This window comes from Zalophus californianus, chromosome 3 (genome assembly GCF_009762305.2).
Source record: "Zalophus californianus isolate mZalCal1 chromosome 3, mZalCal1.pri.v2, whole genome shotgun sequence".
Taxonomy (NCBI): Eukaryota; Metazoa; Chordata; class Mammalia; order Carnivora; family Otariidae; genus Zalophus; species Zalophus californianus.
The window spans coordinates 15,151,659-15,168,369 of record NC_045597.1 but is presented as its reverse complement, the minus strand read 5'-3'; the positions used below and the strand labels follow the sequence as shown (position 1 = coordinate 15,168,369).

Here is a 16,711-nt window from a genome sequence, read left to right as displayed (position 1 = left end):
AAGTGTCTGACTTTGGCTCAGGTCATGATATCAGGGTCCTGGAATGGCTCCCACTGAGCCTGGAGTCTGTTTCTCCCTCTCCCTCTGCCCTTCCCCCACCCCCCCACTCATGCTCTTGCTCTCTAATAAAATCTTTTTTTTTAAAGATTTTTATTTATTTGTCAGAGAGAGAGAGAGAGCACAAGCAGGGGGAGCAGCAGAGGGAGAGGGAGAAGCAGGCTCCTCACTGAGCAAGGAGCATCATGACCTGAGCCGAAGGCAGACGCTTAACAACTGATCCACTCAGGTATCCCTAAAATCTTTTTTTTTTTTTAAAAAGATTACTAGCCAGGATATATATATATAGAACTAAAAATAAATTATAGGGGCGCCTGGGTGACTTAGTCGGTTAAGCATCTGTCTTCAGGTCATGATCCCAGGGTCCTGGGATTGAGCCCCGCATCCAGCTCCCTGTTCAGCAGGGAATCTGCTTCTCCTTCTCCCTCTCCCTGCTATTCTCCTGGCTTGTGCTCTCTCTCTTTCTGTCAAGCAAATAAAATCTTAAAAAGAAAGAAATTATAAAAAGTCAAGCGACTCAATGGATTCCATGAGCAAAAGCTACAAATGTCATACAATGAACCAAGAAATACATGACAATATGCTCAGCTTCATTATTAATCAACAAATACAAAAGTCATGATAATGTGATACCTTTACACTCATCAGAGTGGCCAACCCCCCAAAAAACCCCAGCAATTCTAAGAACACCCCAATATCACATGTTATGAAGTGAGGCAATGGGGACTCACCCACTGGTAGTGGGATGGTAACCTGCTAGAACTTCTTAGTAGGGCAGTTTAGTATTGTCCATAAAGTGGGAGGAGCAATTCCTACTTATTTCCTACTTCTAGCAGTTCCGTTTCTAAGATTACCCTGGAGAAACTCTTGCGCAGGTGCACAGAGAGAAATGCCTGAGAACCTTTACAGCTGTTCCAACTGCTACCAAGAGGGGGGCAGGTGGGGGCAGGGGAGAAGCAACACATTCATTTCCAGGAAAATGGGTAGATTGTAGTAGATCCGTTTAACAAAGTACTATATCTCAGCTGTAATATGTAATGAACAACTACATTCTTGAACACAGATGAATCCCACGGACATAATGTGTGAAAAAACAAGGTCAAAGAATATCTGCAATACGATTCCATTTATATAGATCCAGAGGCATGCGACACTAAAGCAATTGGTCAAATAAGCTTTCACTGTTACTGTATAATTTGTACTTTGTAATATCTGGTTGTTGCATGGTTCGTTAAGCTTCAGGCTAACAAAATTAAGCATTAACTATGGTGCCAGGAGAAAAAAATCTGTGAAGTCAAAACCTTTAAAATCCATCTACAAAATTTTAGTAAATCTCCGTGTAGGAAATTAGAAAGATCATCTTAGGCGATCTTTAAAATGCCATCGGTAAATCAGACTTCATCCTGAATCCCGCCCTTCCGCAGGCCATCCGAGCATGAAATGCGGTCCCCTATGTGCATTAACTTGCCGTGACACCTGTCCGAGCGTCAGTCGCCCGCTGCATGCCTGGCCCACCAAAGCGTTCTGTCTGGACGGTGTCACTGGAGAAGGCAGAGAGACATGTCCAGGGCACAGATCTCAGCTCTGGTGTTTGGCGTTGGAGGGTTTGGAGCTCTCGTCGCGGCCACCGCCTCCAATGAGTGGAAAGTGACCACTCGAGCATCGTCAGTGATAACGGCCACTTGGGTTTACCAGGGTCTGTGGATGAACTGCGCAGGTAACGCGTTGGGTTCTTTCCATTGCCGACCGCACTTTACTATCTTCAAAGTAGAAGGTAAATATAATGGCTTTGTTTGGGGTGGAAGTAAAATGTCAACTTTTCCCCTCACTGTGCCGAAGCAGCTGCATACAGTGGGCTGTTAACTCTGTAAAGACTGAGTGTTTCATTAAAGTGCCAGGAATGGCTTAGGAGGGATGACGTGTCAGAATGTGGGCTGAAAGAATGAAATCATGTATTCCATATGGCAGAGGAAAGTTAATAATTTCATGGATCTTTTACAAGTACCTAATGCAAATGATAGACTCCAAGGGACAGGGCAGAAGTGACTGTTTTATTTATTTATTTTTTTCTTAAAGATTTTATTAATTTTTCAACAGAGAGAGAGATAGCGAGAGAGGGAACACAAGCAGGGGGAGTGGGAGAGGGAGAAGCAGGCTTCCTGCTGAGCAGGGAGCCTGATACGGGGCTTGATCCCAGGACCCTGGGGTCATGACCTGAGCGGAAGGCAGACACTTAACAACTGAGCCACCCGGGCGCCCTGTTTTATTTATTTTTAAAGATTTATTTATTGGGCGCCTGGGTGGCTCAGATGGTTGGGCGTCTGCCTTCGGCTTAGGTCGTGATCCCAGGGTCCTGGGATCGAGTCCCGCATCGGGCTCCCTGCTCCGTGGGAGCCTGCTTCTCCCTCTGCTTCTCTCTCTCCCTCTGTCTCTCATGAATGGATAAATAAAATCTTAAAAAAAAAAGATTTATTTGTTTTAGAGAGAGAGTGAGTGCACGGGAGGGGGGTGCAGAGGGAGAGAGAGAGAATCTCAAGCAGACTCCCCGCTGAGCACGGAGCCTGACAATGGGGCTCAGTCTCATCACCCTGAGATCATGAGCTGAGGCGAAATCCAGAGTCAGCTGCTTAACCGACTCAGCCCCCCAGGTACCCCCCAGAAGTGACTGTTTTAACAGCTAGTTTCAATTTGTCTCACATCATGGAGAAATCTATACACAGGTTATCCCATGTTCCTATATTTCCTGGGGCATCTGGGCATGAAGTACATACGCAGGTGGCATATGTGTATATTCATGTATATATTTAGGGTGATAGAAGCATATGACAAGAACAGCGCTGAGGAAAAGTTCTGTGTATAGAGGGGTTTCTATTTTTTTAAATCATATTTAATGATAAAATAGCAGAGCAAGATTTTAAAAAGTAGCTAAGTGAAAGAAAATGCCCATGAACTTTGCCTTTTTACTTGGTTTTATTTTTTAAAAATATATGTAAGCAAGCTTTCATCGTTATGCATGTTAGAAACTCTATTACAAGTATATGTATCTTAGGGAATTTTTTTTCTTTAAAGGCTTTTTCATACCTCAGGATACCTCCAGGGAAACAACTATTTGCTTTTATGTCATTTTAAGAATCACTATCTGCCTCTGCTTTCTGCCTGTTTAATGCGTTTACAAATCTGCCGTAAGTTGTGGGTTTATTATGTTAAATATTGCCCGTTGGTATTTTATAAAATATAGTCTTTTCGCCACCGAATGGCAAAACTGTACCTTGGCCCCAGTAAAGAAAACGAGAGAAAATTTTAACTAGGAAGTTACCAAAGCATAATATTTTATGGGATTTTGTGTCAAGTATTCACGTCATTAGTGCACAATTTGTGCCAAAGGATAAAGAGAGAATACTTAGTTAAAGCCAGGAGAATTCTGATGATAATCAACGGAAATGTTCAGGCTTGGGTAGCCCACTTAGGTGCTCAAATAACGAACTTTCCTAAGCACCCATTTGAAGAACCAATGCTATATTTCTTTTCAGTCCCAACTTGTCAACTTTGGGCTATTTCAGAATTGCTCCTTCTCCTCTGGAAGGTTTCTCTAGGCACAAGGGGAGATTGTAGAAGGAGAAGAGGGTTGTGGATACCACTGGTGTCATTCTGCACATCTCTGTGGTTCTTCTCTCTCCATGGCCCCCTGTGTCCACTCCTATCTTGGGCAGCAAGGAGAAGATATGTCACATGGGTGAGTGTAGTTCTTTGTTCTTGACTGGGTTCATCTTTTTTTTTTTAAGGAGAAATTATTTTTAAGATTTTATTTTTAAGTAATCTCCACACCCAATGTGGGGCTCAAACCCACAACCCTGAGATGAAGAGTTACATGCTCTACTGACTGAGCCAGCGAGGCACCCCTACTGGGTTCATCTTTTTTTTTAAATTTTTTTTTTTAAGATTTTATTTATTTGACAGAGAGCGAGAGCAGGAACACAAGCAGGGGGAGTGGGAGAGGGAGAAGCAGGCTCCCCACTGAGCAGGGAGCCCAATGCGGGGCTCGATCCCAGGACCCTGGGACCATGACCTGAGCCGAAGGCAGACGCCTAACGACTGAGCCACCCAGGTGCCCCCCTTTTTTTAAATATTCTAATTTTTTAAAATGTTTAAAGATTTTATTTATTTGAGAGAGTGAGCAAGAGAGAGAACACACGCAGGGACAGAGGGAGAGGGAGAAGCTGACTCCCCTGCCCAATAGGGAGCCTGACACTGGGCTCCATCCCAGGACCCTGGGATCATGACCTGAACCGAAGACAGGCGCTTAACCCACTGAGCCACCCAGGCGCCCCTGGGTTTGTCTTTTTATTTTTTATTTTTTTATTTTTTAAGATTTTATTTATTTATTTGAGAGAGAAAGAGTGCAGGAGCAGGGGGGAGGGGCAAAAGGAGAGGGAGAAGCAGACTCCCTTGCCGAACAGGGAGCCCAACGTGGGGCTTGATTCCAGGACCCTAGGATCATGACCTGAGCCAAAGGCAGATGCTTAACTGACTGAGCCACCAACGCCCCTGGGTTCATCCTTTTATTTATTTATTTGTTTGTTTGTTTTTAAAGATTTTATTTATTTGAGTGACAGAGAACGCACAGGTAGGGAGGAGAGGGAGAAGCAGGCTCCCTGCTGAGCAAGGAGCCCAACGTGGGACTCGATCCCAGGACCCTGGGATCATGACCTGAGCCGAAGGCAGACACTTAACCAGCTGAGCCACTCAGGCACCCTGGGTTCATCCTTTTAAAAAAATATTTTGTCTTATTACCCTTTACTCCATATTCCTTAGTGAAACCCAGTTATTTGAAAAATTAACATTCAACCTTAGCTCCAAAGTGGGTTAAAGGACCGTGGTAGATTTCCGTATAACTCCAATAGCTACTTCCCCAAATGCATCTTAGAAAACAGGGAGTAAGATGTTACAATTACTATATAGTTCATGGTGGCTGAAAAAATCTTCCCCCCTTAAAATTTTATCCCCCTGATTCTGCTTTTCTATATTAAAGATAATGTGTTCTCTACCTGCTGTGTACCCTGCACATGAGAGGTAATTTAAAAACTATGGTCCACTGACAATGCTTTGATTAGAACATGTAAAATTAATTTAACATAATCTCTCCCCATTCTTCATCCTGAATCAAAATCTTTATAAAATAAACAAGTTGCTAGAGAAATCTATTTTCAACATCAGGAACACTGATTCATGTTTCCAAAGGAAACGGGGGCCCACATTGGGATTTTCTTATTCACGCGGAGTCATTGCTGACGATGCTGGTGGCTTTTCCTTTACTCCTATTGGAAAACAGAACAGTGGGGGTGTTGGGGAAGGCTCAATGCCAGCAGGCTCTCTGACAACACAATAATTCCACATGAGAACAGAACTCAGAAGCCAGTGAGGAATGAAAATGGGTATATCGTGTTGTAAAAGAATGAACTGTTTAAGCCTACAATGTCAACTTGAGACAAATCTTCTTAGACTTAGGTCCGATTAAGCCTTCTTTAAGAAAGAAAAACAGAGCCAGGGGTTTTGTTGGTCTGTTTTTTTGCCTTGCTGGTTACACAACCTCACTGCCAGAGTCCTACCTTCTTGTTTCAACCCCCCCTCAGATGTCCCAGTGTAGCTGTGGCGTTTTAGGGACTCATGTGCGTTAATAGTGACTAGAGCCTTTAAAGATCGGATGTGAGCCAGTGCCTCTCTGGACAAGAGCATTTACAGTTATGGTGAAAAATACAGGCCCTCCTTGACTATAGTTCTGTGGAATGAATTGGAGGAAAATACCCCAGGGATGCATGTAATTCCATCCCCATCGTGGCTGGCCTGCTGCTTGACTCAATTTTAAAAGCCCATCACTGTCTTGAGGTGCAGTATCCACCATAGGCTGCTTCTCTAGTTCTGTCATGTTTTGTCCCTCTCTCATGTCGCCGTTAATAGTGATATTTCAACTATGAAAGCCAAGCATCTCTCCTAGGGAGGGAAGCAGTCATTTCTGACAGGGAAGCCTCGGTCCAGAAAGTGTTGCTACAAGGAGGGACTGCAGCGGCTTTGTGGTCAGGGACCCGGACCGTCAAGGGGTTCTCCTTGAGCTCCTGGCACACAGGGGTGCTCTGGATAGATGTTTGCAACATGGCTGAACAACAAAATAATGAAGGAGACAGATGGTTCCCGATGAGGGCAAAGTTGTACTTGTGGAGGAAGGCCAGCGTGGGGTGAATGGAATGATTCAGGACATGGACTCAGGCAACAAAAAGGAAGATCACTGAATTGCAATTCAGCGGGCTGAACTTCAAACTCTTTTTTTTTTTTTAAAGATTTTACTTATTTATTGAGAGAGAGAGAGAGAGAGCACAAGCAGGGGGAGTGGGAGAGGGAGAAGCAGGCTCTCCGCTAAACAGGGAGCCCAACGTGGGGCTCAATCCCAGGACCCTGAGATCATGACCTGAGAGCTGAAGGCAGACGCTTAACCTACTGAGCCACCCAGGTGCCCAAAACGCTGACTCTTTTATTAACTAGCCACCAAGACCTTGACTTTGCAAATGAATCTCCCTGTGTCTCATTCATAAATTGCTTTCTCCGCGAATTGAGAGAGCTGGACTCCAAGAGTCCTTTTTTAAAGTTTTTTCTTTTTAAGATTTTATTTATTTATTTGACAGAGAGAGACACAGCGAGAGAGGGAACACAAGCAGGGGGAGTGGGAGAGGGAGAAGCAGGCTTCCCGTGGAGCAGGGAGCCCGATGTGGGGCTCGATCCCGGGACACTGGGATCACGACCTGATCTGAAGGCAGACGCTTAATGACTGAGCCACCCAGGCGCCCCTCCAAGAGTCCCTGAAGTATCTTTCAACCTGAAGTTCAATTGCAGGGCTTCTCAAGGCTTCACCACCTCAGGGTAGTTCACGGAAGAATTACGGCTATAAAAGGCTCCTTGACATAATTGCTCATGAGATTACTCCTTTTTCTCCTGTTATCTATTATCTTAGCTGGCTTCCTGTTCCTGCTTAGAATCTTATCTGCATCTGGGTGGAGATAGGTTCAAAGGACCTCAAATGACTCGATGAGTAATGACCAAGTAAAGGTCATGAATGAAATCAAACGTTATTCTGGAAGCTGGCAGTCAAATGATGCTGGCTGCCTATAGGAGCATGAACCTTCTTCTGTTCTCCCTACCTATCTCCTCCACCTCTCTCCCCCCATCCCCTTAACAGCCATGCCATAAGAATTGGGATAAAGAGGGCGCCTGGGTGGCTCAGTCGGTTAAGCGTCTGCCTTCGGCTCGGGTCATGATCCCAGGATCCTGGGATCGAGTCCCGCATCGGGCTCCTTGCTCAGCAGGGAGCCTGCTTCTCCCCCTCCTGCTCCCCCTGCTTGTGCTCGCTCTCTGTCAAATAAATAAAAGAATGGGGCGTAAAGGAATGGCATTTGCTAGAGAAAAGTTTTCTGTGAGTGTTTATTCACATAGAGGGAATAGCTGGGAGCCATCGAGGTCATAACTAGATTTCTTGCTAGTTGATATGTGTGCCTTAGTCTATGATTAACAGTAAATACATCTCAAACAGTGATAATAAATAAAAACTACCTTACCAGTGAGGGAAGATTGACTTTAGTGATTTAAAGCCTTCCAAAATATTTCACAAATAACACATTTGAGAGATCTCTGCACTCTTGGAAGGCATTTCCCTTTCATCTCAGGAGAGGTATCCATTTGCTAAGATTCTGACTGCTTTCTGAGGTTTAATTTCATTAATTAAAGCTAAAGTTGGGACACCTGGGTGGCTCAGGTGGTTAAGCATCTGCCTTCGGCTCAGGTCGTGATCCCAGGGTCCTGGGATCAAGTCCTGCTTGGGGCTCCTGGCTCAGTGGGGAGCCTGCTTCTCCCTCTGCCTGCCGCTCCCCCTGCTTGTGCTCTCTCTCTCTCTGGCAAATGAATAAACAAAATCTTAAAAAAAAATAAAAATAAAATGAAGCTAACGTTAATTTTAATTTTAGATTTACTTTCTTGCCATGTTCCAAGTGCATATAAAGTTATTTAAAATCATATAGAAAAACTCAAGTTTTGTATTGGGCAGTTTTCACCCCTAAAATAAGCCCAAGAAACGTTTGACATGTTTTTGCCCCAACCAAAAAAAAAATGACAATTTCATATGCATACTGACGCGAGATAGGTGAACTACATTTTCACAGTAGAATCTGGACACGATGAGCCACCATAAAATTGTCTCTATGCCAAGAGCAATGGAATGTGTAGTGCTGAAAGGTGCCCATGATGCTGTGAAGGTGACGCCAGAGCCAAAGCAGCCACGATAAGTCTAGAATTCTACGTCCGTATGTTGCAGGGCATTCCTTCATGGAAGCACCGGAGATTTCAAAACTGTTTGTCTCCGTTAATAGTCTCCCTGGGGCCAGGACCTGATGTGATTGATCCTGGTATTCTCGGTACCCACCACTGTGGCTGGCTCTTAGCAGGCGCTCAAGAAAGGTTTGCGGATTGAACAAATGGAAGGCGTTGTTCATGGAGTTAAATTGTAACATTTAAGAGATGCAGAGGGAATCTCCTGTTGTGTCACCAAGCTCTAGCAAAGGGAGAAGGCCCTAGGGAAATGCTTAAAAGGAGAGCCGTGGGTGTTTTTTATGAGATGCAAGAGGCATTTTTCAAGACACATACTGATTTTTTTAAACTTTTTTTAAAGGTTTTATTTATTTGACAGAGAGACACAGTTAGAGAGGGAGAAGCAGGCTTCCTGTAGAGCAGGGAACCCGATGCGGGGCTCGATTCCAGCACCCTGGGATCATGACCTGAGCCGAAGGCAGACACTTAAAGACAGAGCCACCCAGGCGCCCCTAAACTTCTTTTTTTAAGATTTTATTTATTTATTTTACAGAGAGAAAAAACAAGCGGCAGGGAGGGGCAGAGGCAGAAGGAGAAGCAGGCTCCCCGCTGAGCAGGGAGCCCGATGGGGAGCTTAAGCGACTGAGTCACCCAGGCGCCCCAAGACACGTACTGATTTAGAGCCTTGCTTCTTAAAGGATGGTCCTCAGACCAGCAGCATCTGTATCACCTGAGAGCTTGCTAGAAACGCAAACTCTCGGGCTCTGCCACAGATCTACTGAATCAAAATCTGCGTTTGAACATCTCCAGGTGTCTCCCTCCTATGCAGATTCAAATTTTGAGAAATCCTTCCTGGTTAGAGCTTGGACTTTGGGTCTAAAGGACTCACCCTTTACTAACTAAGGGTCTTAATTTCCCTGGGCTTCAATTTTCTTACCTGCTGCATGGTGATTAACCAAGATAGCAGAGGGAAATGCCTTTTACAATGCCAGGCGGAGACACTCAACTGAGGGTAGCAGCACTCCTTGCTGTAAGTCTTTCAGCACTGAGAAAGTTCACATCTCAATGGTAGGGGCGTGACTTTGTTCCATCAATTTGCTTCCAGCTGGGACCACTGTAGCTGCTTCCTGGCATCTGAAGCTTACTAGACGGGAGCCACTGAACCCTAGGTCATATTTATAATGATGCAAAGAATACTGTGCTCATCAGACGCACACCGGTTATGCTTAGGATTTGTTAGACCTCATAAGGTGAGACCATGTTGCACTCAGAAGTCAGGTTCTCGCTACACATGTGGGGACATGTTCCTTACAACAGTCACATGTTGCATCTGCTGGAAATGGAGAGGAAAAAAATCCACTTTCTGCCCCACTCAGGGAGGTAGAGCTTCACCAAACCAAGATTAGGCAGCCAAAAAAGGATAAAGATTTACTCAAATATTGCTAGCCCTAAGGACTGGGAAAAACTTTGTGACAGTTTAATATATTGGTTTGAATCACCTTCACATTTTACAAAGTGCTTTCACATAATTACTTTTATCCAAAAGATGGTATTCTATAGCCCCCATTATATGGACAAAGTAACTGAGGCTCACAGGGGAACGTATTTGTAACTTTGTATGGCTGTCTACAGATTTTGAGGGGAAATCTTCAGCATTTTGTACTAGCTGCCAAAGCTGTATTTGAGGCCCAGCTCTGCCACTAATTTTTTTAAAGCATTTATACAGGTTTTATTGAAAATAAATCAGTTTATCATATACTCAAATGTATGCATGACTTTCTCATAGACTTTTTTCTTAGTCTTCTGTAGGTTTTTTGTTTGTTTGTTTGTTTTTTAATAGAGTATCTCCTGCCCTCTTTAGTCCAGATTTTATAACTACATTTAGGAAAGACATCTAACTCTATAGCATTAATTCTGACCAGCTTCTATTGCTTCGTGAAAACAGGTCATTATTGACATTTCTGGCAGAAACAGTTGACAGGAGACAGGACAGGAAATGATATAATGATTCCAGAATTGCATATTTCCCCTATGCCCAGCTGTTTGGGGAATGACCTTACCGTTAGCCAGGAAATTGCCACAAATTTTTGTATGACCTTGTGTAAGTCACTTAAATTCACTTTCCCTTTTTTATCTGTAGGATGAGGAGGGTGAGAAGGGTATCTAGTTAATACTTCAAAAGTTTGTGGAATGATCAAGGAAAATAGTCCTATTACATGAAATAGATTATATATTTAATTTATTTATTTTAAGACTTATTTATTTGTTTATTTGGGGGAGAGAGAGAGAGAGAGAGAGAGCACGAAGCCGGGGGAAGCAGCAGAGGGAGCGGGCGAAGCAGGCTGCCCCCTGAGATGACCTGGGCTGAAGGCAGATACTTGAACCGAATGAGCCACCCAGGCGCCCGGCTAGTATGTTTTTTTTTTTTTTAAAGTTTTCATCTTTATATATATTTTTAAAGATTTTATTTCTTCATTTGACAGAGAGAGAGATAGTGAGAGCAGGAACACAAGCAGGGGGAGTGGGAGAGGGAGAAGCAGACTCCCCGCCGAGTAGGGAGTCTGATGCAGGGCTCGATCCCAGGACCCTGGGATCATGACCTGAGCTGAAGGCAGATGCCCAACGACTGAGCCACCCAGGCGCCCCCCGGCTAGTATGTTTTAAAATGTAGCTGGGGGCGCCTGGGTGGCTCAGTTGGTTAGGCGTCTGCCTTCAGCTCGGGTCATGATCCCAGGACCCCGCATCGGGCTCCCTGCTGGGCACGGGAGCCTGCCTCCTCTCCCACTCCCCCTGCTTGTGTGCTCACACACACGCTCTCTTCTCTCTGTCAAATAAATAATAAAATCTTTAAAATAAAAATAAAATGTTGGAATTTTAGCCAGGGATGGTAAGACACAGACACAAAATGCTGTCATGAAGGAAGAAGTTTTTATATTCACAGATCCCTAGAAGCAGGAGGCCTGGCTCCCCACACCAGGCCACTGGGAAAGTGCCAGAGCCAGTAAGGGGCGGGGGTGGGGGGTGGGCAGGAGCGAGAGGAGAGCATGGCCGACGCCTTCACTGTGGTTTTCCTGGGAAGGAAGGGACGAGGCAGAGCAATCAGGCTCAGCAGTTTCAGGAGTGGCTAGCGAGAATAACCTCAGTGGGCTCTGGGGTGTAGGGCCTGTCCGAAACTGTCCATACCTGGTCCTGGGTTGATTAGGGCAGAGGAAGAGCCTCGCTGTGTGAAAGCTTGACAAAGAAAGTAGTTGGGCGGCGGGGGGGGGGGGGGGGGGGGGGGGGGAGGGTGTGGGCTTTGGACGTGTTGATTTGCATTTGGAAGGTGACTTGTTTGTTATCTCTGAGAATTGGTTAGCCCCGGAGGGCAGTCTCCCTCTCCCCCACCTGCCACAGCAAGGCTGCGGAAGCCGAGCACCGAGAATGACGCCGATAGGAACGGTGATGGTTAATTCAGTATGGATACCAGCTCCTTTGGTGTTTGCATACGTAGGGGCACCAGGCAGGTGCTCTGCTATTCCACTTCTCCGTAGGGCTTCACATGCTTATCTGATCTTCAGGACTTGTTTTCTCCTGGTAAATATTTTGTGTGGAAAGGGTTCAGGTTTATTTTTCACAGGGTTCACTGCTCCTCGGTCTGCTCATTGCCCAACTGACCACACATGCGACAAATCAGCTCTATCGAGTGTCCTCTGCGCAGTTTCCCTGCCTTAGACTATCTTTCCTCCTCAGGGAGACACACTCAAAGGACATTTTCTGGGGAAACTGGAATGCTGGAGCTAGCCATTTCAGAACTGTGCTGCTGCCGTGCATTTTTAGGTCATTCCAGAGCATTCGGAAAGCTCTATTGCTCTTCAATGAACTCGGGATAATTAAGCCGCCTTTCAGGAGCCAGCTGGTTTCACAATTAGGCTTTGGCCAGGTTTTTGTATGTATTACAGGAAAAATTGATTACCAAAGGTTGACATTTTGGCAACCCGCTGTGCTGCCATATGACAGGCACAAAGGAACCCTGTAAATAGTTAATTCACTTATTCACTAATGAGTGCCTTCATCAAAGCATTCATTAGATTTCTGGCACAGAATATAGGTCTGGGGACTGAGTGAGTCAAGGACAGAAGCCTATCCTCAGTGGGTGTGCTGACAGTCATTTAGCAAACAATTAGCTCAGCATGATAAGTGCTATCTGGTGGTAAAGTTCAGCGGGGTAGGCAGACTTCCCAGAGGAACTGGCGCTGGATCCATCTTGAAAGATGGGTGGTGGGGCGCCTGGGTGGCTCAGTCGTTAAGCGTCTGCCTTCGGCTCAGGTCACGATCTCAGGGTCCTGGGATCGAGCCCCGAGTGGGGGCCCCCTACTCAGCGGGAAGCCTGTTTCTCTGTCTCCCACTCCCCCTGCTTCTGTTCCCTCTCTCGCTGTCTCTCTCTCTGTCAAACAAATAAAATCTTAAAGAAAAAAAAAAAAAGATGGGTGGAAGTTTGCCCAGGAGAAAGCCGGGGAGGCCATTTCAGACTACGGGGACTCAGGCAGCTCTACAAATTATTAACTGCAGGACTCTGGGCAAAATGCTTGACACATGAGCTCTTCCATCTGTAAAATGGGAATAATATCCTCTCCTTTCGGGGGTGGTGGTGAGAATTAAGTGCGTTCCTTCACGTGGAGCATCTAGAGCCGTGTCTGGTACAGAAGGCAAGGGCCTTAGAGCAGGAGGGAACCAAGGGCCTGAGGGAACAGCAAGCATTGTGCAGGGGCTGAACCCGAAGTTGTCCAGGGAGATGTGAAAAATCAGCCTGCAGGTGCCGGGAAGGGGGAGCTTGCCAAGGGGCCTGTGAGCTCTATGAGGAAGGTCATGAAGAAGGGGGAGCTGGAAGGCTAGTGAGACATGCTGAGCAGAGCGTACCCGATAGGGCCCGCATTTTGGAAAGATCTAGCAGGAAAGATCCTGTTAGAACCTGAACCAAGGGGACAGCAGTAGGAACAGGCCTAGAAGATATTTAGAGGGAGAACTGGTAACCCAGCAGTGGGGTGACTTGTGAGGGACAAGGGGTGTCAGGACGGCCCTGAGTGCCCCTGCCGGGAGACCTGATGGGCACTGACAGAGAAAGCTGCTTGCAGAGCAGGGGGAAAGATTAATGCAATCCGAGCCACCATCAATAGCCTAAGAATGTCGGAATGAGGAGGCAGTAGCCCCCCCCCCCCCCGCCCACTATTTTCTGTAGTTAAATTGCATAGTGCTGGTGTTGGGCACTGTATTTTAAGGGACGGGACAGAAACCGCGTTCACTGATTCTAGGGGACGGTGAATTGGAAGATGAGGGATCTTGAGATAAATTCACGTGGGCAATTATTTGCACCTGGAAAACAAAGGGAAAGAATATGGTCAAGGAGGGGGAGTGGGAAAGAGACAAGTAGCACCACAGGGTAAACTTTGCTATGGAATCAGATTTAGAGGCACTATGAAGAAGAAACTTCTTTAGGAGCTGCCCTAGAATGGGATAGGTTGTCCCACAAAGAACTGGCTAGAGGGCCACCTGGGTGGCTCAGTCAGTTAAGCGTCCAACTCTTGGTCTCAGCTCAGGTCATAATCTCAAGGTCCTGAGATCAAGCCCCGTTGTCCGGCTCTGTGCTCAGCAGGAGTCTGCTTGAGATTCTCTCTCCCTCTACTCTTGCACACGTGCTGTCTCTCTCAAAAAAAAAAACAAAAAAAAAAAACTGGCTAGAAGTATCCAGGGGAGACTGATGATTCTCTGCTAAAATGGTAGTAGAAATAATCCCAGCACTGGCTGGGAAGATAGAATAGGTAATCTCTAAAGCCATTTCCAGTTTGAAATCTGAGATTCTATGAACGTGTCGAAAGAGAAAGAAATATTTAAGCACCAATCTTCCTGATTTGCTACTGACTTAAATATTTTTGGACAACTGTTGGGCTCTGTGCTGGGCACTTGGGAACACAGCAATAAGACGACTTTGTCTTTGCCCTAGAAGGGAACACTGGTTAAACTAGTAAATGTTATATATGTGGTATTAATGTTATTTAAACCAATGTATTTAATATATGTTAGAGTTAATATAATAAATATATAATTCTCCACCTAAATTAATATTTTAAAGGGTCCTGAGCAAATGCAAGGGATGCCACCTAACCCTTGCCAGGGACGGAATGACTTCTAAGCCCAGGCATAAAGCTAAGGGATGGGGGCTGGGGGATATGCGAGGACAAGTCCTGCTTTTAACTAACTTTCTTTGGATCAATATTTTTGGTTCATGTGTACCAAATATAGTCCATGTATATAAACCAGACCAGCCATCCTATTGGGAGACTGATTTTCTCTAGAACACAAAATGTGGAATTTTGGCAAGAGGGGCAGAGGGAAATGAAGGCTGTCTTCTATCTTACTACAGCCAGATGTTCTCATTTAATCCACGAGCAAACACCGAGCCAGCCTTATCTGGGGGTTTCAGCCCGCTCTGTAGGGCTCCTATAAATGTCCCCACGAAACTGATTCTCTGCTGTGTCGAGATCCTTCCTTGGCTCTGTGCCCAGGCTCTGTGCTCTTACTGCTTTGCTCAGCCTCCCAGTTCCTGGAGATCAGCTGACGCCCTCTCTCCTGTTTAAACCTGGACCTCAGACTCCTCACTTTGTTCTGCCCGCTAATGTTTGGGTTCCAGACAGTAGATCTGTCTTATAACTGTCCTGCCTGCTAATTCCAGCCTGCCTAGCTGCTCAGCCCTGACCCAATGCCTTCTCTGACCCGAAGCTCTGGACTCAACTCATCTGCGTCCTGTTTCTGCTCCCTCACCAGAACGTGCTCTTCTCCCACCCTATTCCCTGGGAAGAACTACTGGCGTATGTCTCCAAGCTGTGAGCGTTTGTGGAGGAAGGAGAAGCAGGTGGGAAGGAATGAAGCAGGAATACACATCCTAGTTAACAAAGGGGAATGCAAACAGTTGGGCGTGGCCTTGGTAGGGGGTGGAGCCACAAAGAGGGACCAGCCGACACTGTTGTAGAATTATCTGGGATCCATTTATATCATCTGGGAAAATACCCATGTTATCCTACTGACAACCTCTATCCCAGATTCAAGTTAGGACTGGCAGAGTTTTGAGCCTGAGAGAAGGTAACGCTTTCCCCTCGAAACTTCCTATTCCAGCTACAGCTCCAATTCTATCCTGTAGGGGGTGCCCAGGTTCTTGTGGGTGCAGTAATGTCGCCTCTGCTTTGTCCTGTTCTTTCTGCTTCTGCTTCCAGTGCCTTCATTAATTCTTACTGGGAGTGGGGGAGGGGCGGGGTGGAGGCGAGGGTCTTCCTTTGCCCAGGGTGGCGAGCCATCCAGCTTGTGGTCCAGTTCCCCTAGACTTCTAAAGCAGATTCACACTAGAGTGCTCATACCACGTGGGCACATGCATGTAGACACAGGTGGTTCTCCAGCTAAGTACACATCTGTACCATTCTCACCATGCAGACACCTCTACACATCTCTCTCTCTCTCTCTCTCTCTCTCTCTCTCTCTCACACACACACACACACACACACACACACACAGACTCACATTCACCATGCAGGTACCACACACTCATAGACACCCATACACCCATATACAACCATGCAGGCTCCACACCAAACTGCACCCACACACCACTCACCACGCGAACCTCACACATATACATAATAGCCAGCAGAGTCAAAAGCCAGACTTAGAGACCAAAGTGTTCACAGACAGAAATGCGGATCCACAGGGGCGCCTGGGTGGCTCTGTTGGTTAAGCGTCCAACTCTTGGTTTCGGTTCAGGTCGTGAATTCAGGGTCGTGAGATCAAGCCCCGAGTGGGGCTGTGCACTCATTGTGGGGTCCGCTTGAGATTCTCTCTCTCTCTCTCTCTCTCTCTCTCTCTGTCCCTGCACTCTGCTTATGTGTGTGTGTGTGTGCGCGCTCTTTCTCTCTCAAAGGAAAAAAAATGTGGATCTACTGCACAGGAACAGTTGAGGATTTCCGCTCATCAGCACCAGAATAAGGAGTATTTCACACTGGAGCAGAGAAAACTTGGCTTCTGGCCTCATCCTCAGTGCCTCTCACGGCCCCGGATTACAACCAACCACCACACTGTCCTCATTGTCTACTAGATATACTTTCAGTCGCCTAACCTTTGGGGTCTTCTAGCTTGCTAAGTACTCCCTCAGGTGGAATCTGGGTTCTGGCACATTGTGACTCCATAATGATCACTCCCCTCCTTTCCTTTCCTTCCCCTTCCCCTTTCCTTTCCTCCCTTCCTGTCAGAGTGTAGACCTTGAAACCTGACTTCTACTCAGATCGCA

General features: G+C 46.1%; 1 protein-coding gene across 2 annotated transcripts in view; it reads left to right on the top strand.

Moving 5' to 3' along the window:
• Window positions 1-1,333: 1,333 nt before the first annotated feature.
• CLDN10 (claudin 10) overlaps window positions 1,334-16,711 on the top strand; it is a 121,441-nt gene continuing 106,063 nt past the window's right edge. Inside the window, exon 1 of one of the 2 annotated variants that reach the window (XM_027589916.1) lies at window positions 1,334-1,831. In XM_027589916.1, the coding sequence (XP_027445717.1) occupies window positions 1,618-1,831 (214 nt within the window). In that variant the 5' untranslated portion in view covers window positions 1,334-1,617. The remainder of the gene's footprint in view (window positions 1,832-16,711) is intronic. The other variant, XM_027589917.1, reaches the window with a different exon arrangement.